This window comes from Lissotriton vulgaris, chromosome 3_1 (assembly GCF_964263255.1).
Source record: "Lissotriton vulgaris chromosome 3_1, aLisVul1.2, whole genome shotgun sequence".
NCBI classification, from domain to species: domain Eukaryota; kingdom Metazoa; phylum Chordata; class Amphibia; order Caudata; family Salamandridae; genus Lissotriton; species Lissotriton vulgaris.
In genome coordinates, this window is record NC_141689.1 from 476,110,382 (window position 1) to 476,132,377 (window position 21,996).

General features: G+C 45.6%; 1 protein-coding gene across 1 annotated transcript in view; it reads left to right on the forward strand.

Moving 5' to 3' along the window:
• The window catches only part of ERBIN (erbb2 interacting protein), a 710,182-nt gene that overhangs the window by 564,574 nt on the left and 123,612 nt on the right, over positions 1–21,996 (forward strand). The window contains exons 9-10 of the mRNA XM_086963488.1: positions 14,107–14,170; positions 21,786–21,860. Coding sequence (XP_086819614.1) covers positions 14,107–14,170; positions 21,786–21,860 — 139 coding nt within the window. The remainder of the gene's footprint in view (positions 1–14,106; positions 14,171–21,785; positions 21,861–21,996) is intronic.

Here is a 21,996-nt window from a genome sequence, read left to right on the forward strand (position 1 = left end):
ATGACCTGGGAAGGCTCCTCTTAGAGGTCAGGACTTACTCCAGCAGAGGCCAGCAATAGGCCTCAGACAGGTAAAGTAGGTGAAGGGCGGTGGCAGGGAAGGCCTCCAGATCCCTCAAACAGGAGGTCAGTCAACTGACCTTTGAAATCAATGCTGGTTTCCTAGGTTAAGGGCGAATAGGTCCAGTCTTCTTTCTGCAGACAGCAAAACAGTCCTTCTTCTGAATCTTCCAAAGGTCAAGGACAGTTCTGATGAAAGGTTCTGAGGGTGCCTCTCTCAGTTCTGCCCCTCCCCCCCCCCCCTGCCCTCCCCCGGGTTTGGCTCCAAACTGTCTGGACGGACAAACGGCAGGCAGGCTCAGATGTGAGCCACATTTGCTAGTGACTGGACAGGCAGATTCAGAAGTCAGACATGGGGTAGGCTTAGCCCTGACGGTACCCTTTGAAGCTCAGGATGGGCTTATTAAAACCCCCCAGTCCATCCTGCTCAGGATAAGAACACCCTTCCCCACACCCAATGCCCCTTTCTCCGTCCCCTGTGTGGTAGAAAAACTCATCACTCCACAGGAGAGCCATACAGTCATGTGACCCTGGCAGAAAGGCACATTTGGTTTAAGCAAAAAATGTCAGCTTCTGAAAATTTGGTTTAAGCAAAAAATATCAGCTTCCGAAAAGTGAAATGTTCAGAATAGTACCTTTAGAGTCGATGTTGGCATTAGGGATGATTTTAAATTATCACTTATGTGTCATAAGATAACCCAGAATTAGTCTACAGGATCAGTAGCTTAGCCACAGTGATAAACTACTTTGTAACTGTCAGGGCATGTAAACTGTAAGCACACATGTCCTACGCTTGAAATACATTGTGCCATGCCGTATGAGATTTGATTCTGTAGTAGGGGATCTCTGTGTATAGTCATAATCTAGTGAATAGTCCCGCCCATGTGCGTGGACCCCGGCAATCAAAAATAATCTCTTAAGTTGTCAAAATCATGCAGAAACTGCAAAGACACTTAAGAGAGAATTTAAAGACAAATAATGCAGCCTATATCCACAGGCTACACTGTCCAGTACTTCAACTAGAAATTCCACCAAAAATCACCACACACAGCCCAGCCTGCCAGTTTCTACCATAGAGAAACCTGCCTCCCCCAGTCCAAGACTCAGGAATGATAGAGAGGAAGGTAGGGACAGACAAGCCCCATAGGCTGCCATTATGTGGCTTAAATAGGATACTGTGCCTTTAAGAGAACTTTCCAGACTTCTCCCAGTATCCCAGAATGCATAGCAGGTCCAACTTACTTTCAGTTCTTTTTTCCGGCTCCTGCTTACAGGACCCTGGCATTGAGCTCTCCCTTTTTCAAGGGTTTATTGAATTCGTTTTTGCGCTTTTTGACTTTTAAAAGTGCTGTAATTACTGCTTGGTGTTCTCTTCTCACTTTTGTGCTGTTTTTTAGGCGTTTTGGGGCTCCGAAATGCCTGGCCTTTTTGTTAAGTGCCCAGCATGTGAGAGGAAGAAGGCCAAAAGCGACCCCCATGATGTCTGCATCGTGTGCCTTCCAGAAGATCATGGCCCTGAGGAGTGTGTGATCTGCCAGCAACTTTCTGCTAGGACACTCAGGGACAGATTGAAGATCAGGCTGGCTGGCCTGGAGGATAGGCGCCAACGTGCTGCAGGTGGGTCTGGGCAGCCTGGGAGGGATCCCTCTGCCTCTGCTGAGGCCCCTGGGGGGCTCCCCGGGGGCAGGAAGTCCAGCCAACGATCCCATTCTCCGTCGACGTCGAAGGCTTCGACGGCGGCATCGAGAGGGATGACGACGGCGTGCTCCCCGTCTCTCCGGGTCGAGACGGCGTGACGGCTCGACGGCGAAGGAGAAGCCGACGTCGAAGCCGCCGCCGACGTCATCGTCTTCGTCGACGTCGAGGTCTTCATACCGACGCCGAAGGCGCAGGGACGTGCCTCGGCGCTCGCCGTCGAAGCGGCACCGACGCTCGCCGTCGAGGCGACACCGTCGGTCGTCGTCGAGGCGACACCGTCGGTCGTCGTCGAGGCGACACCGCCGATCGTCGTCGAGGCGACACCGCCGATCGACGTCGAGGGGCTCCTCGACGTCGGGGACATCAAGACGACGACGACGATCGACGCCGAGGGCGGACCGCCCGACGTCGAGAGGGCGACGTGAGAGGTCGCGCAAGAGGGGATCGACGTCGAGGAGTCGACGTTCGACGCCGAGGATGAGAGGGTCGACGTCGAGGGGACGACGTTCGACGCCGGAGTCCAGGAAGCGCCGTTCGACGCCGGAAAAGCGTCGTTCTGCGTCCAGCAGACAGCGGTCAGCGTCGAGGAGTAGGTCTCCCTCTCCCAAACGACGCAGAGGGGGCTCTAGCCCCAGGAGTCACGCCACTTCCAGTGGACGCAAGAGGAAGAGGTCGCCTGCGGATGGGGATGGGTCTCCGCACCCGTCCCCTAAAGGGTCACCGGGCTCGGTGTACTCGGAAGTGTACACTCCATCTCGACCCGGGACTCCTGCTCCTCCACCCGTACCGAAGGAGGACCCTCCGCCCGTGCCACCACTTCCTACGGGGGATCCTGCTCCACCTCCGGTCCCACCGCATGGGCCCACCCCGCAGCCGGTGGTTCCTCCGCCGAGGTCCACTTCACTGCCGTCACTGCCTGTTCCACCCAAGGGGACCCCGAAACCGAAGCCCCGGGAGGATCCAAAGAGTCCCCGTGAGAAGCCACGGAAGACCCCTCCTCGCAAACCGAAGGAGCGCCCTAGAGCTGGCAGGTCTCGTTCTCGCTCTAGGCGCAGATCTTCCACGAGGTCGAGACACCGCCATAGGAGGCGCGAATCTCGCTCCCGCACGAGATCGTCTGGGACCAGGGACTATTCACCTACGCTGTCGGGGTCACCGGACACCAGAGTGTCCCCGATAGATGACCTGGTTGCCTTTCAAGACGTCCTGTTGAGGGGCGCGGCGAAGCTAGGCATTACACTGACAGTGCCTACTCCGAAGACGTCCGTCATTTTCGAGACTCTACATCAGAGGCACATGTCTCGTCCCCTCCTGCCCTTGGTGCCGGGCTTGGAAGAACCGGCTATGGCGCTGTTTCTCACCCCGGCTGTGACGAGAGCGGCCCCGTCCAGACTACTAAAGAAATACCGGGCTCCCGACTCGGATCCGGCCTTCTTGAGAGCGGAGCCTCCGCCTGACTCCGTCATCGTCACGGCGGCCCGCAAGCAGCACTCCACCACCCCGACCTCCACGGTTCCCCCGGACAAGGAGTCTAGGTGGATGGACTCGGCGGGGCGAAAAATCTGTGGGACTTCCGCGACATCCATGAAAGCGGCGAGTGCCACGGCTCTGTTGGGGCGTTACGACCGCGCCCTCTGGGACTCCCTCGAGCGCTTTGCGGAGCATCTACCTCGGGAGCAGCGTGAAGACTTCATGGAGGTCCTGAGTGAGGGGATGCTGGTGGCCAACCAGATAATCAGCGCGGCTGCGGACTCTTCCCTGTTGGCTGCTCACGGGTTCTGCCACGGGATCAACCAACGGCGCCACGCCTGGCTCCGACTGACGTCCCTGAAACCGGACGCGCAGCAGAGGGTGGCCAATCTGCCGTTTTCCGGGGAGACCCTCTTCGGGAAGCACGCAGATGATGAAATGGCCCGCATGAAGGCGGAGGCCGAAACACTGACGGCGGTGGGCCTGGAAAAGCCCAAGGAAACCAAGAAGCAGTACCGCCCTTTCCAACGGCGGTTCGGAGGGCAAGGCCGAGGCCGGGGACAGGCTTCGGGGCACTCGCAACAGCAGCAGCCGTTCCGTAAGCCGTTCCAGAAGCGGCAGAAGGGCAGAGGAGGCCAGCAGTCGGCTTCGGCGCCCAAGGGCCAAGCGGGGCCTAGGCCCTAGGAACTTACTTCCCCCGGATCCGTTACCCACTCCGGTAGGGGGAAGCATCCAACTTTTTCTGGCAGAGTGGAGAAAAATTACTCAGGACAAGTGGGTGCTGAATATTGTTTGCAATGGATACAGTCTTCGGTTCACCAGCCCTCCTCCAGCGATTCCCCCGGTCAGCTCGCAGTTTCAGCTGCGCGAGCTTCAGGCGGAGGCGGATATCCTGTTGAGGAAAAGGGCGATAGAGGACGTACCTCTGTCTCAGAGAGGAAGAGGTCTGTACTCCCGGTTCTTTCTGGTTCGCAAGAAGGACAGGAACGAGTTCAGGCCCATTCTGGATTTGCGACAGGCAAACAAGTGGATTCGCAGAGAAAAGTTCTGCATGCTGTCGTTGCACCAGATCTACCCTCAGTTGCAACAGGGAGACTGGCTTTGCGCTATAGACCTACAGGATGCTTACTTCCATGTGCCCATTGCACACAAACACAGGAAGTTCCTGCGGTTCCAAGTCGGCACCAATCACTATCAATACACAGTACTCCCATTCGGACTGAAGTCTGCGCCAAGGACATTCTCGAAGTGCATGGCGGTGGTAGCGGCACACCTGAGGAAGAACAAGGTGTTCGTCTACCCGTACTTGGACGATTGGCTGATCAAGGCATCCTCCTTCTCGGAAGCGCGAGCGCACTTCCAGAAGACGTGCGTTCTCTTGAACAAGCTGGGGCTGCACATCAACATGGCCAAGTCTGTCCCGACTCCGGTCCAATGCATACAGTACTTGGGAGCCTCCATCAATACGCTGTCAGCAAGCGTGTCTCCTTCGGAAGAGCGACGATTATCACTCCTTCGGAAGGCTCAGGCTCTTATGACGACTCCATCTACAACAGTGAGGACGGTGTCTTCTCTACTGGGATCGATGGCCTCTTGTATCTTCCTGACGCCGCACGCACGGCTGCACATGAGACCGTTGCAGGAGTGCTTGGAGGATCAGTGGGATCAGAGGAATGGATCTTGGGACGACAAGATTCGCCTGTCGCTGCATGCTCTTCAGTCCCTGAAGTGGTGGTGTTCGGCGGAGAATCTCCTCAGAGGGGTTCCCTTTCACAAGGACATTCCCACGCAGACTGTCGTGACGGATGCGTCTCTTCTGGGATGGGGAGCGCACTCCGGGACTCTACAGATTCAAGGCACGTGGTCACCGATGGAGGCCACGTATCACATCAATTTCCTGGAACTCAGGGCTGTTCACTTGGCGCTGAAGGCCTTTCTTCCGTCCTTCCAGACCAACTCTCTGCTTGTACAGACGGACAATACCACCACGATGTATTACCTCAACAAGCAGGGGGGCTCGAGATCGCGCACTCTGTCGCAGGAGGCGCAAGCGATCTGGCACTGGCTCCTAGCCAGAGGACTGACGATAACGGCCACCCATCTACCAGGTGTGCAGAATGTTCAGGCAGACGCACTGAGCAGACTGCTTCAGGAAAACCACGAATGGGTCATAAACGACGAAGTACTAGGAGAAGTCTTCGCAAGGTGGGGAACTCCAGACGTAGATTTGTTCGCCACCGCCGAAAACAGCAAGTGCAGAGACTTCGCCTCCAGGTACTTCCAGCAAGGGACGCTGGGGAATGCGTTATGGATCGACTGGACGAACAGCTTTCTGTACGCTTTTCCTCCCATTCCCCTGATTCCGGCGGTGCTCATCAAGCTGGCCCGGTCCAGGGCTCGGATGATACTCATCGCTCCGGAGTGGCCCAGGCAGTGGTGGTTCACGGACCTACTTCACCGGTCTCTCCTTCCTCACATCCGGTTGCCGTGCAGGCCGGACCTTCTCACGAAGTTCGGGGGACGGATGTTACACCCCAACCTCTCGTCTTTGAGTTTGGCGGCATGGCTCCTGAGATAGTGCAATATGGCCATCTGAATCTGCCCGACGATTGCATGGACATACTGAAGGAGTCCAAGAGACCTTCCACTCGGACTTCATACGCTTACAAGTGGAAGAGGTTTTGTATCTGGTGCCAGTCTAAGAACCATGATCCTACGACCTGTAAGGAAGATGTCATCCTTCCCTACCTTTTACATTTGGCGCAGTCTGGCCTTAATGTGCATTCCATTAAGGTTCATCTGGCTGCATTGACTGCCTACAGGAAATGCCCTTCACAGACTTCCTTTTTCCAGATCCCTGTGATCAAAGATTTTCTGGAAGGATTGAAGAAAGTATTCCCTCCTGTCAGGCTTCCCTCGCCTTCATGGGAATTGAATGTGGTGCTGTCCAGATTGATGAAGGAACCTTTTGAACCGATTCATAAGGCTTCGTTGCAGCACCTGTCCTGGAAGGCGGCGTTCCTCGTGGCCATTACATCGGCCCGCAGGGTGAGTGAAATTCAGGCGTTGTGTTGTAATGAACCTTATACTGTATTTCATGCTGCTAAGGTTGTTATGCGTACTCACCCTAAATTTCTTCCCAAGGTTATTTCTGACTTTCATGTCAACCAGACTATAACTTTACCTATGTTCTTTCAGAACCCTTCATCCCCAGCGGAGAGGTCTCTCCATTCTCTGGATGTTAGGAGGGTGTTGAAATTTTATCTGGATAAAACCAAAGATATCCGTAGGTCTGACCAGTTGTTTATCAATTATGGATCGGTCAGGACAGGTCTTGCGACCTCTAAGCAGTCCATCTCTAGGTGGATTGTGTCCTGCATACAATTGTGTTATCAGAAAGCTAATAAGACCTTAGGAGGTAAGCCTAAGGCTCATTCCACCAGGGGCAAAGCTGCCACGACGGCTCTGCTCCGTAACGTGCCAATTGCTGAGATCTGCAAGGCAGCCACTTGGAAGTCGGTTCATACCTTTGCTAAGCATTACTGCCTGGACACTGACGCCAGGGCAGACGCTCAGGTTGGACAGGCTTCGCTGCGGAATTTGTTCGCACAATAGTGGCATTATGTATTTATTCTCCACCGCCGCTTCGCTGTGGGGATGGGCTTGCCATTCTATTCACTAGATTATGACTATACACAGAGATCCCCTACTACAGAAGGAGTAGTTTCTGTCCTGTAACTCCAGTTCTGTAGTAGGGGTATCTCTGTTATAGTCATAAGCGCCCTCCCTCCTCCCCGGTGGAGAATTCTTCATGTGAACAATGCTGCAGGTCTGGCGTTTTATACGCCTTCAAAAAGAACTGAAAGTAAGTTGGACCTGCTATGCATTCTGGGATACTGGGAGAAGTCTGGAAAGTTCTCTTAAAGGCACAGTATCCTATTTAAGCCACATAATGGCAGCCTATGGGGCTTGTCTGTCCCTACCTTCCTCTCTATCATTCCTGAGTCTTGGACTGGGGGAGGCAGGTTTCTCTATGGTAGAAACTGGCAGGCTGGGCTGTGTGTGGTGATTTTTGGTGGAATTTCTAGTTGAAGTACTGGACAGTGTAGCCTGTGGATATAGGCTGCATTATTTGTCTTTAAATTCTCTCTTAAGTGTCTTTGCAGTTTCTGCATGATTTTGACAACTTAAGAGATTATTTTTGATTGCCGGGGTCCACGCACATGGGCGGGACTATTCACTAGATTATGACTATAACAGAGATACCCCTACTACAGAACTGGAGTTACAGGACAGAAACTACTCCTTCCCCACCTTAGGGGTGACTTAGAAGTAATAAATAGGAAGGTTCAGGCCTGGCAAATGGCCAGGCCAGGTCAAAATGGCAGTTTAAAACTGCACTACAGGTTGCAGTGGCATAACTGAGACAATAGTGGCATTATGTATTTATTCTCCACCGCCGCTTCGCTGTGGGGATGGGCTTGCCATTCTATTCACTAGATTATGACTATACACAGAGATCCCCTACTACAGAAGGAGTAGTTTCTGTCCTGTAACTCCAGTTCTGTAGTAGGGGTATCTCTGTTATAGTCATAAGCGCCCTCCCTCCTCCCCGGTGGAGAATTCTTCATGTGAACAATGCTGCAGGTCTGGCGTTTTATACGCCTTCAAAAAGAACTGAAAGTAAGTTGGACCTGCTATGCATTCTGGGATACTGGGAGAAGTCTGGAAAGTTCTCTTAAAGGCACAGTATCCTATTTAAGCCACATAATGGCAGCCTATGGGGCTTGTCTGTCCCTACCTTCCTCTCTATCATTCCTGAGTCTTGGACTGGGGGAGGCAGGTTTCTCTATGGTAGAAACTGGCAGGCTGGGCTGTGTGTGGTGATTTTTGGTGGAATTTCTAGTTGAAGTACTGGACAGTGTAGCCTGTGGATATAGGCTGCATTATTTGTCTTTAAATTCTCTCTTAAGTGTCTTTGCAGTTTCTGCATGATTTTGACAACTTAAGAGATTATTTTTGATTGCCGGGGTCCACGCACATGGGCGGGACTATTCACTAGATTATGACTATAACAGAGATACCCCTACTACAGAACTGGAGTTACAGGACAGAAACTACTCCTTCCCCACCTTAGGGGTGACTTAGAAGTAATAAATAGGAAGGTTCAGGCCTGGCAAATGGCCAGGCCAGGTCAAAATGGCAGTTTAAAACTGCACTACAGGTTGCAGTGGCATAACTGAGACATGTCTTACAGTGCTATGTTATTGTGAGTGGCACAATGAGTGCTGGATCCCACTTGTAGCATTTAATTTAAAGGCCTTGGGTACTTGTAGTACTGTATACTGGGGACTTATAAGTAAATTAAAGGTGCCAATTAGGTGTACACCAATTTTACCATCTTTAAGGGAGAGTGCACAGGCGCCCAGTTATATTGCCATCCAAATAGGTTCAGCAAAAACAGGGTAGTGAAGGCAAAAGTTATGGGTGAATGCCATGACAAAGGTGGCCATCTAACACCAATGGAAGGATAGAGCAGTAAACAGAGAAGGAGAAAACTGAAGTAGTTACAAGTGAGATGTAGGAGTGAGAGGTTCTAATGCCCAAGGTGTAAAGGCAGGTCAGTTAGATGTTCTTAGCAGGTCTTTATGTGTTTCTGTTGCTGTTTATTCTCACACTACTTGCTGGGGCTTTGAAAAATTAAGTGGGTAATTGCATTCAGAGAACATTTCCATGCCTAAGTGCTATCAAATGGAAGGCCAGGACTCTAAGAAAGTGAATTGTAAATGTGTGTCTTGCAGATGTATGGCATACTCCACCAGATGAGCGTTCTATGAAGAAAGGGAACGAGCGGATTAAGTGACAGCGCAGTTAATAAAAGAAATCATGTCCACATATGCTTGAAAATTAAATCTCAGTGGAATTTAGTACACAGAGTTAAGCAATACAAGTGCTGAACATAAGAAAATGATTATCAAAGAAAACCAGACCGATCTGTTCAACTAAGTCCAAACGTAAGGCTCTGAAAGGAAGTGGTTTAGCAAGTATCTTGTAGAAGTAAACTTGTATGTTGTCACCAGAGTTTTGTTATTGCTTAATTATGTTCCTAAAATTGAAAGTTGGCAGTGGTTTTCAAGTCTGATGAAATACTTCTATTTTGCATAGGATGTATGTGCCCCAAAGGAATCAATTTCCAAAAGAGGCACCTGTTGAGAAAACTACACTGTTCTGAAAACCTGCATGTGCATCCATTGGGGCCCCTTATGGAATGCAACACATACTCTCCACGCCTGCCGTGGCTCATTAATAAGGCTGGGTTTTACTTTAATAAATGATACATTTCATATACTCCTGTGATGCTTGTGGCCTTAGCAAGATTGAAAATGTTAATCAGCACTCTGGTTTTAAAGCTATATTGGTTTTCCTATGTCTAATGCAGTAGCTATTCACTCTGACTACTACTTCGTTTACAGTCAAAGTGATGTATGATGGTGCTGCAATATAGTATGTGGCGCCTATGCATATGAACATATGCGTAAATGGTTTTAAAGTCTGTGGGGAGAAATGGGGAACTGAATAAATGTAACTTTAAAAATGTCATTGATATGTAATAAACCGGCTTTTATTCTTCATGGTCTGGAACTTGAAAACTTTAGCTCATTTCACGATGTGCGAGATACTGAATTTTGTTAAGAGTTGAGTTTAATATTTTGGAAGAATTCAGGAAAGTTACTAAGAATGCATGTTTTAAGTGGCAAAATGAGTATTAATAAGAAGAGATGTTGTGAAAGATATGCATGAAATATCTGTAGATCATTGAAGAACAGCTTTATATTTTTGATTCTCTTCAGTATCGAGGAATACTGTTACTATATGTATATTCCGAATACGTCGAATAGACACAGCACACATGTTTAATTATTAAAAGGGGTCATTGTTACCGCAAGGGAAAGCCTAGTCTTGATTGACATGTGGAACAGAAGGACTCCAGTGTCTCAAATGCACCCAGGAAAGAATCTTAAATGAGAGAAGCAAGAACAGGGCTGGTAGGTCCTGGGATCTGGTTTTTGTGTGGGTAAAGATACACATTAGTATACTGTCCGTCAAATGGCGGTGTCTGGATTGCATAGGCAAGAGTGGAAGAATCTTATTGTTATTGGTATTCATGACTCTACATCATTGTTACTACCTGCAATGTGCTATATCTTGGGGTTTTCCAGAGTAGACTGAAAATGCTTCAGAGAGTTAAACATGCGGCTACACAGCTGCTTTTGAGCATTCCCAGGTACTCTCGCACTGGTTCAGCTCTCTCTAAGCTCCACTGACTACCAGTAATGGAAAGAGTCTTATTCAATGCACTTTGCTTTTGTCAGAAAATCCTGAATCGGAAAGGTCAGAGATATCTCTTTTCACTGATTAAACAATACCTTCCCAAGTGATGCCGGTGGAATGCAACCCTAAGCAACACAGTGAGCATTGCATGAGTTAGGTACATATTAGGTAACAATTATTCACAGAAATAGTTGGTGAAACCCAAATTATCTTTTATAATGACAGGTCACACTCAAAAACAGAGGAAACTAGAAATGTATTTTCAAACGTTATTAAAAGGAAAATCTAGTCCTAGTTCAATATGAATACTAGTGGCAATGTTGTTTGCAAACAAGCAAAACAGGAGAAATTTAGGATTTCTCTATATTGATACAAGACCCCTCGCTTGGCTAATTAAGTTGGTCTTACCACCAAAAGGGACCTACTCGAGTTTCATTGATACCTTATACTATACCCACATAACTTTTCCAAACCTTAGAAGCAGTGTTCTGTAAGGACGCAGCTGCTGTTTTCATCTCTGCGCCTCAGCAACTATCTTGTCCTCGAGCTTGTAGATAAGCCTGTTGGAGGATTCTGTTTGCCTTTTCCGTGGCTTTCCACAAGGAAGGGTGTTTGAAGCTACTGCTTGATCTCTCGGTGTAGAGTCCCTGGATCAGAGTTGCTCTCTGCCTAGGAATCCTTTGTTCCAGCTGATGTACTCTGACCACTGTAGAATATTTTTTAAATAAACTCTCAACAAAAACACCTATCTGATAGAGACTTCTAGCCACAGATTCCTTACCTTGAATATTCCCAGGCATCAGACTAGATACAGACATTTTTGAGCTTTTCCCTTGCATGCCGTGAGGTGGTGTAGTTCGGCTCCGTGTCACGTCGTTGGCACCGTCCTCGCAGGAAATGATAACGTCCGGTGCCTATATAGGCACCACCTCAGCAAGCTGATCTCAGTTCCTTCTTTTTCACACCCTCAGCGCGGATCCAGATCAAGTGCCCCTCTCGACACTTCTTCTTAACACTTCATCAGACGAACAATGGTATTGTAGGCTGAACTTAAAACGTAGATCTTCAGAATGTTCCACCTTTGTCATAGTTGGTCCTGTTCAAGGTTGCGACCGTGATTCATAAATGCATCAAATCTAAGGCACTGTCATGCTTGAAGAAAGTCTTTCTGTGCCAGAACCCAGTAGAGAGCTTTGATCCACATCACAGGGTCTCCTGTCCATCCCGAAATGTAAACAAAATAGTATATGCGGCTGATCACTTACAATGCTAGGAGTAAAGCATTGCAGCCCGTTGGGTGGGACTGTAGCACTAGAAAAACATGATTTTCATGTAAATAAGAATGAGTTCCCATAGGGTCTATCATCTGTTGCTTAATCTGTATGTTTTAACAAGAATTGATTTTTCCTTCACCGAAGGATTAAGGATTACTGTAATTTCTGTACACAGGGTGCACATTTAGCTGGTTTTCTTTGAGCTGTTAATTGCTGAAGAGGTGGGCTTTTGCCTGTAGCGAGTAAAAAAACACCTTAATGATTCTTTCTTTGTCATGAACATGTTTAGTTTCACTTTCCCACAAATCCAGGTCTGCACCACAGACCCAGCTTTCGAATTAAAAGCTATTCCTTGACACGTTCAAATTTGAGAAGAATTAAAAATACACTGCACCTCTTTTTATAGCCTGGTATCTCAATCCCTATAGCACATTCAAGTAAGGGAAGTACACACTAAATATGAAAGGTTCTATAGTGCTCTGCCGAGCTTTTTGTGAAGGTTAAGAATTTTTAAAAGGGCCTATGATGTCAACACAAGGTAAACACGAAATTGACGGCAAGCTTCCAAAAACAATTGGGCTTCCCTAAAAATTGCAATAATGAAAGCAGGCGGGTTCAGAGAAACATTTTATAAGTTTTACAATAGGGGCTATTATGTATAGTGTTAAAAGACTGACTTGGAAGTGCTCCCTTACAACACACAATGAATTGCTGGTGTAGAACATTTTTGAATAGGAACTGCCGAGTGTGTTTTTTCTAATTAAGAAAGATAGGTCTGTTTTTGGCACATTAATTCCTTTTTTGTCAGTGCACTCAAATGTTACAAAAAAAACGATATCGACAATGTCATGTAATGTGATGCATAACTTGCTTTTTAGTGTTCCATAATTCGCTTTTCATCGCTGTACAATTTAGTAATCCAGCTGCATAATTTTGTTCTCCACTGCCCCGTCATACCTGTCCCAATGGCTGTAGCATAAGCTGGCTTTAGATTTCTCTTTGGGATTTACTGTTGTTCAAGTGTCCAATTCACATTTTTTTACACGGATCTCAACTTTGATAAGCATAGCTAACAATTTGGGTCGGTCTCTATTGACATATGGTTCTTTTTTATCACAAATGCCACTATTATCCTCCTGTTATAACATAACATGTATTTGTAAAGTGCACATTCACTCATAGCTCTCTTGGCGATGAATAACAGATGTTTATTGTTACTCAACTCAATGGCACTCATTTTATCGACCTCGATATCGATGGATGAAAGGCTGAGTGGACCCGCCGGGATTTGAACCTATGACCATGGAGTACTCAACGTTTTTACAACAGTAAAGGGGTGGGCAAGTTACATGTTTCTAGGAGAGACTCCTTCTCACCGGCTGTACCTTAATACTTGGTTAGCCCGACATACCTTCCAGATAAAGAGACCAACATATTAGTGCATTAAGGAATGGAAGCTATTGTTGAATGAGCTGTAATTAGAGCAGCATTTATGTGTTCTCAGAAGTTCGACAGACTTTTGGTTTAATATATACCTAATTACTATCTATATATAATTGTTGTACTTTTTTGTATGGACTCTGTCGTGGTTTGCATATTCCCAAAATATTATTTTGTTCTTCAGGCCAAGCAAATAAAAGGTGATGGTAAAATATATAATTGTGCACATATTTGGGGATTTAGTAACATCTCTGTTTTTTTATACTTGCAAACGACCTTTCTTGTGTTTGTTACCCACACAAAAATGCCATTACTGAGAGGGGCTAATAGAAAACCACTGAAGAAAAGTATACGTCACACTTAATCTGGGGCTCCATGTGCATGAACGTCTAGATCATAAGCCTTGAATTTAATGCAATGGGTGACAGTGTAATAGAGTAGTCCTTCTTGATTTTGTATGTTTTTTCATGTTTTTTGCTGAATCGTATATCTGCAGATGATTGGGTACTACCAGCCTTTTGTCTTTGTCTGTTATGCCATCTTTTTGACTTCATTAGAACGAGGAATACATCTGTGAGAGTGGAGAAAGTAATGTGGTGTAACTTCCTAGAATTAATTCTTAACTGGAAGCCACACGCGGCTGCAGCTTCGTCTGATTTGTAGATATTATATTCACATACAAAATGTAGCTTGCACCATTTTCGTAAATTGTCTATTTTTGCAAACCTTATGATTGCTTAATACAAATTAAAAATATTTAGTATGAATACTGTAAGCCCAGATGCAGTTGGTGTAGATTTTGACCTAATCTCCCTCTAATCTTCTCTCTGCAGAACCATGAACAGGCTTACTCAGCTGGAGAGGCTGGACTTGGGAAGTAATGAGTTCACAGAAGTGGTAAGTTTTACTAAATTGAGCGGATTTGCAGCTTTCTTAAACCTCTTGATCCTTAAATCTTTTAAAATCTTTTTTTAATCAACATCATAGTATCGAACTCTGGTCTGAATCTGTGATTCTCAGTGACATCTGTCAGTGGAATATGAAAAGCGGCAATTGACTATTGAGAAACAAATGCTGGGAAAGTTTGTAAGGGTCAGCTCGATGGATATTTTTTTAAGAGGGATTGTTGTGTACAAGTGGATGTTGGGTTTTCTTTATTCACTGTGCTTCAAATCAAAGTTTGCTTGTTGTCTAAACTGTCTTCAACTACTAAGCAAAATTCTAAGTGTTTCATCTTGATGACTCTGGAAAATATCATTTAAATTGGATAAATATGTAAAAAATGTCACCTTCAATTTATACATATGTTTTCCTCAATACTACTAATTTGTTTCTACCAATTAACATGTTAATGCTTAGTGTGCCTACGGATGCACAGAGTGTAATAGTCTAAGTATTACAGTTGTTGAGTGTGGGGAACGGATCATGAATCGTGAAAGGCGAAGCGTTGAGTGAGTCGGGATGTCTTTTCCCTCAATAATAGTTATGAATTACATATTATACTCAGCTGATCTGCATGTGTGGTTAATGGCGCACTGCTTTTCATGTGCAGTGGTTATAAACAAAGGTATATAATCATATGCAAAGCACACAGTGTTAAATCTGACAATGAGATGGAATCACAATTAACATGCTTTATGTGTCTTATCCTAATTTCGCTTTTCTGTCAACTGATTCTACTATGTAATGTTTGAGATAACCAGCATTTTCTCAAGTCACGCTGCTCTGTAGTAAAATAAGGAATTTGATGTTTAGGCTCAAGTGATTCATGGGTGAAAGTGAGTTTATTAGTACACCTTTTCCAAATAGCATGTTATTGAACCACATTTTATTTTTACCTTCATGGCGTAAATATGTAGTTAATCATTGAAGCTTCAGATGTCCCCAGTGGGGGTGCAAGATAATTTTCATGCAGCTGTAAATTCCAGTGAAAGTGGTTGCAAAGACCTGACTTCTGTTTCCTGGAAGTGACTTGAGACGGCTAGTACTACCCTCTCACCTCCGTTCTGCCATTTTGTTATTCAGCTGAGTGCACCAGATCATACCATAGGTAGAGGTTTAGTTACCTTAACTTGAACAGCATTGATAGAATCTTTAAAATACAGAAGTTGATTTTGCTCCCAATTCTTTGTGAAATAGCAGTTGCCTTTATTTCAGGACTGCTTCAAGGATGTGTTTTCATCTATATGTACATTGCTTTAATAGGTTAAACCATGATTATGTGTTCCAAACGTTTAGTTACCGTCGCCGGTTCTTTAAATCTAGAGAGATGAAAAGATGTTCCCGAAATTCTTGAATGGCAATTGGGGGAGCCTTATTGAAGGAGTATGCAAAATCTCTCACCAAACCCATGGCACCGTTGGTTAAAATGTATGGTTCCAAGGTAATTCCTGCAACTATCTACGGTGCTGAACTGTGGGGGTATAGTGATGTATCCTCTTTGAGGGTGGCTCAGAATAGATTCCTGAGAATGGCAACTGGTCTCCCACAATCGACACCCTGCTTACCCCTGCAGCTTGACCTAGGTGTCAAATCTATAGAGGATGAGGTACGGTATAGACCACTGGCGTTTTGGCTGCGCCTGTGGACTACACCGGAATTATCCTTGTTCGCTGAGGCCATTGACGATGTGAGGGGTCTTAAAGGGTCTTACAGGGTACCCTGGTTCAGTCACCTCAGGAGGCTCTTGAAAAATCTAAATTTGGAGGCATTATGGGTTGATCCAGCACGCGCGACCTTTCCCTCAAAGAAGGCACTGAAAGATATTTACTGGCATTGGATCACTGAGAGGAGATCCGCTATGGCTGATGGTCCTACCATGACACTGGAATTTCTGGTTGTAAAAGATGTCCCTAAATATGAAGCCTATTGGGACTTAATCACCAAGCCAAAGGATCGCAAACTGTACCACCAACTACGAGTAGGCTCGCTACCTGTGCGGGGGCTTACGCACTCTTGGTCTACTGGTGGTAGTAATAAGTGTCCCTTCTGTGTAACAGCAGTGGAAAATATTGAACATCTTTTTTTCTGCTGCCCTATGTATTTGTTACCCAGGAAAGTTTGGCTTTTACCAGTCTGTCGGTTACTAGGCACCAGCTCTGCTCTTGCAGCGTTTAGGATACTTAAAACTGATACTTCCCCCTCCATCGCTATTGGTGTAGCAAGATTTGTGAGTTGGGCCTGGTCAATCCGAACCCGTAACCTTGGCAAATGATGTTTTTATTGTATAGTTTTTATGACTATTTGTTTAAAGTAGCACTGTTTTTATGTAGCAAGGGGTCTTCTCGTTCATCAATGTCTAAAAATGTAATACTTTTTTTAACTTGCTTTTAAATGTAATGTATTTATTATCTTATATGCAAAATGAATCGTTTTTTTTTTAAATATATATGTATTTGTCTTTTATGATGTGAATCGAATAAAGACCTCTTGACTGACTGGCAATGTGTTCCCTCTTTGAGTTTAAGGAAGGGGAACTTAAAAATACAAAATACAGTTTCTCATGGTCAGTCCTAAAACAAACCAGAGAAATCCTACACATTGAAAACTCCAGAACACCTACAGTTAAACTGGAACCATCCAGTGCCTTACCATCCTTAGGAATCTTTTTCCTAATCAGTGAAATTTGTGAAGATTGAGCAAACTTGATAACCATGTATTTCCCAAAAGACCAGATTTTAAAAGCCCATAAATTGCCATTTCCTAACCTTCTGACAAAATCCTCTTCATAGGAATAGTCTGTGCCATCACTAACTGCGTAGTATTTAATACCCATCTAAGAACTGATTTAAGACATTATCTCAACAAGCAACTTGTCATTCAGGACACTAAACATAACTGTAATTGTTGCTGAATACACCCTAGCAATTTCTCTGTACAACCTAGCCTCTGTGCTGCAATAGGAAACTCAGAATTTCTTAAACATAAACACACATAAAATCAGTATTTCAAAAACAGATTTTCTCTAGTGCCTCTCCCTATGTTTTTCCACAAGCTTTGTCATAATGTTGCGTTTTATTTGGCAGATGAGTACAGTATATTACTTTTGCAGGACTGCACAATAATCAATACCACTGACACCCTCTTGTACTCTAATCTTAGCTGGAAATCTAATGCTTTCTACATGGCATTTGTAAATATATATGTGGTGCTGACCTATTAAGAAACCTTGCTGTTTCTTCACGGGAACTTCTAAGAGAACAAAAACCAGTCTTAACATTCAAAATAGAAGTTTGTTTTCAACAGTAGGGTGCATCTCTGTAATCCAGTATGTCCGGATAATAGCCTTTGGGAAGCAGTAGGTCTTGGCATCTGCATTCTGAGGTGCATTTAGAGAGGGTCTGGGTGCAGCAACATTGTACCATAATTGCCTAGTGAAGGACGCTAAGAACCTCAAGGAAAGTTATACCTGAAAAGCTGTGACTGCCGCCTCTAGACTACATGAGTTTGTGACCTGCTTGGAATTGTAATTCACTGCTTACATTATATCTGTATTTCCAAGGTGGCCATCAACTCTTTAGACAAGCAAGAGTTTATGGTCTTCTGCGAATAGTAGCTCACTGCCCACAAACTACTGCACGGTACTTCCATCCATCCGTAGCCTGAATCCAGAAAGTGTCCATACATTATGATAACTGCCAGCCTTTACTTGTCTAAAAGACTGTCGGAGCAAGAGTATTTAAAGTAATGTTTCTCCGCACAAGGACCACACTAAGCTACACCTGGTACCAGAAGCCTTGCCTCCTGATACCTGTACACACGAGTCTCAGAAAACATGACAATTAAACACACATTTAAGCAGTTTGCACCAATTGACTGACTCGAAAGAATTACTATCACACAATGCACGAACAGTGACTGTTACCATACAGCAAGGCCTTTGTTGTATGTAACATTATTAAAAAAAAAGTCACACTACACAACCTTTGTCATATCTGCACACCAAATGTATTTCAGTGTTGTGCCAAGGCCACGAAGAGTGTATACCTCACACCGGCCTGCCAAGTTTCACGCATCAGGCGTTAGACCAACGCATTTCAGTGTGGTGGTCCGCAACACCGCACTGAAATGCATGGTCACGCATTTATAGCGCCGCCTCATCAAGCGCCGGAGCGGTGGAAATTAACACCGCAGTATAAGCAAAGCTCCTAGCCTTACGATGAGAACGCGCGTCCATGCTGCTTTGCTGCCAGTAAGCTAACTTTGGGGGCTGGCTGAGCTCGCTCTGGTCTCGGCTGGCTACGTGTTTCACTCAACACCTGTTGCTCACAAGAGTCTTTGAAAGTGATGATAGTTGCCGCCCAATGATGATGCGTGGTACTAACTCGGCAGGCCTGCAGCCATTCGCAATAGCCCATAGTGACACAATCGAGTGGGCGCAATACTTTTAATTATAGCCTGCTTGAGCTGTCGCAGGCGGGAGTCCGCCGCTGTAGTTTGCAGCGCGTTGTGCCGAGTGACTAAGGAAGGCCCAGCGGTGCCATTATTCGGAAGCGGTCTGGACCGTCGTTCACCTGCCACTGACCCCACAAAGTGGGGGTCACTTCACCGAGCACACCAGGTGCTGCCTGACGAAGGTAGGCATGTCTGCCATCCCAAGTGTGGCGTAATTGCGTCCACGCGCACAGCACCAGGAGTCTCCTCCTCTGCTGCGCACCACTACCCGCGGCTGCTATGGTGTGGTGCCCGGTACCTCAGCAGCCTGGCCGCCCTGCCATTGTAGAGTGCAGCCAAGTGAGAATGCAGCCATGCAATTCACTTGAGTCCTCTTCACTTGTGACTCGCTACCGCCGTACGTCGCAGCTTGGCCCATCCTTTATGCTCCTTCACAATCAATCTGTGCTTGCTGATAATCAGAGAGGAGTGACTGGCACAGCACAGCCCTGGCAATTACCGGCGTGTTTGGTGTTTGCAGAAAGCTCAGCTGGGGGCATCAACCCACCACATGTGGACCCCTGAGCCAGCAATGTGCTGCCACCACGAGTGAAACTACAGTGTGCGATTAGGAGGGCAGTGACATCAACATGCATTGATGGGGTAAGTTTTACTGAGCACAAATTACATAATACACTATCACAATACATTAATTTTTAAAGATATTCGCCCCGTTTTTGATCTCTCTAGGTTTCAGTTTTCGTCTTTCTGCCCGACACTTGTAATGGTCAGTGGAAATTCACCCATACCTTTATGCCCCATTTATGTGTTCCTACGTTTTGGTCGATTTCCTGTGCCTTTCTACCCTGTGTCTGCATTAAGTTTTAGTAGAGTTCCTTGTTCAGCAAATGGTTTTAATTTGCAATATTTATATATTTACCCTGTCTTCAATGCTTTATTTAGCTCGCGAGAAAGTGTGTCACTCATACTGGTTGAAATGTCACTCATAATAAGACTGAAATTATGGAAATGTCACACAAGGTAATGGGAAACCTTGGCAGCTATGCTCACCATGGGCAATTTTAAGGAAACTTCGGTATCAAAATTTCAAGATTAAACTTTGGTACGAACAGTGACTGTTACCATACAGCGAGGCCTTTGTTGTATGTAACAATATAAAAATAAAGTCACACTACACAACCTTTATCATATCTGCACACCAAATGTATTTCTGTGTTGTGCCAAGGCCACGATTAGTGTAAACCTCACCATGGGCAATTTTAAGGAAGCTTCGGTATCAAAATTTCAAGATTAATCTTTGCCCTCCCCTACTGTCCACCCACATGGAATTTGGGGGGTTTATCTGGTCTTTCCCACCATGGAAACTCTCCCAGTTCTCTTCTTTTTCAAAGGTAGTTTCACATTTTCAAGCCGTGACAATTTGTGTGACTGTACAAAATGGCGGCCAGAATCTCGGTAGAGGGGTGGGGTGGAGGTGGCCGGGTAAAGGGGTATGGGAGTGTCTTGCTTTCTCTTCAGTACACCTGAGCAACACTTCAAAACACCAGGATACAATGCGAACACTCTTCATAATCGAACGCTCCACCAATTTAGAATTCCAGGGTACAACATAAAGAGAGCTCAACACTCATTCCCCAAGTAAAGGGAAATATGTATTGCATAAAGTTCCCATATTTATCAAATAGCAATAATGCACATGTAAAACAAATACATATATAATGAATGTGCATACAAAAGAATAAATGCATAGAAAGATAACTGCGTGTACACAAGAATAAATGCTTAGAAAGGTAACTGCATGTACACAAGAATAAGTAATTCAAACTTGGAATAAATCACCAGCTGTTTGTTTAGCATCATCTATGCCAGCACAACTGGGGAACCTGTTGACAGTTTCCCGTCAGGGAGATCTCCAACCTGGCACAATAGCCCTGGGCAGTGCGTCCACTCAGCAGGAGAGTTCCTGACAAAACACCAAGAGGTCTCCATCTTTATACTCTTTACTAACAGAGAGAGAGGATTCTAGAAGCTCCACCTCCCTTTATTTGCACTGTAGGTGCTGGCTGCTCTCTCTGCGTCGAGGTCACTAAACGGAGCTGGCTAGGCTTCGACGAGAGCTGAGGCACATTTCTTGGGCCTTGTACGCAGCTCACACTTGTCTGTTCCGGCAGCTTCTCTTTCCTGCTTGTTGAAGTGAAAAACAAAAACATTTCTGTGTGCGCACAAGAACTTGCGGGCTGCCTGCATTTGCAGCAGCTGAAAGGCGGGGTCAGACAGACATAAGATGAAACTGTACTCACAAAATGTAGTTAAAGCAACATGCGGTCAATGGTCAACACATGATCTCAAAATATATATATATAAATGACTGTAGCATTACAAGGGAGTACGGACGTCACAAAAAAAAGACAACTTACCTGCTGCATTACTGGATCGCCGCATCACGTTCTTCTAGGCTCCTTTTCTTTGCAGGCACAGGATCCACTGGCCAAATCCTGACACTGCTCTCATGCTGCCGGTGACAGCGTGAAGACAGCGGCAAGATTGGCATGAACACTGTTATACTGGGATCCTGTGCCTACTGTCTCCAATCCGGCAACGCAGCTCAGGTTGGAGGCAGCTTCAGTGCACATGATGGTTGTGCCCACCTGAGATGGCAGCTAGAAAAAAATAAACCAATAATAATAAAATAAAGCAATAATAATCCTGGTTTTTTATGGTTTTATTTTTTGTGTTTAAAGCTGCTGGAAGGGGAGCAGTCGGGGTGACGCTCCTCTGCCAAAGTGGAGGAGCTTCTGCTGACTTTACAGACATGAGTCTGTGGCTGTTTTATTGAGTTTGTATGCCCTTGCCATGTCTCTTCTCCCCGTACTATACTTAGTTTACTGAAAATTGACTTGACTAGCTAATTTTCTGCAGTTCTAAATTTCATCTGCAGTTGGAAATCTACAGATCCTTATTTTGTGATTAAAGTCTTGGAATAAATCTATTCCAGCAAGTGGTTTTTATGGGTCTAAATGAAAAATAGGTTGCCAAAAATAAGTGTTTGTTGCTATTGTTATGTGTTTTAACATAGTTATCTTCTTTAAGATATATATTTCATTCTGTGTTTTTACAGCCTGAAGTACTTGAACAACTGAGTGGATTAAAGGAGTTTTGGATTGACGGCAATAGATTAACATTCATCCCAGGGGTATGTAGTTTGATAAGCAATTTTTATGTGCATGTTGTACCTTTTTCTAAAACATTGCTTCTTTCTAACGTCCTGTGTATAGCAAGTGCATCCCCAAGTAGTGCACAGAGCATGAATATATGACATTCTGTTTCCT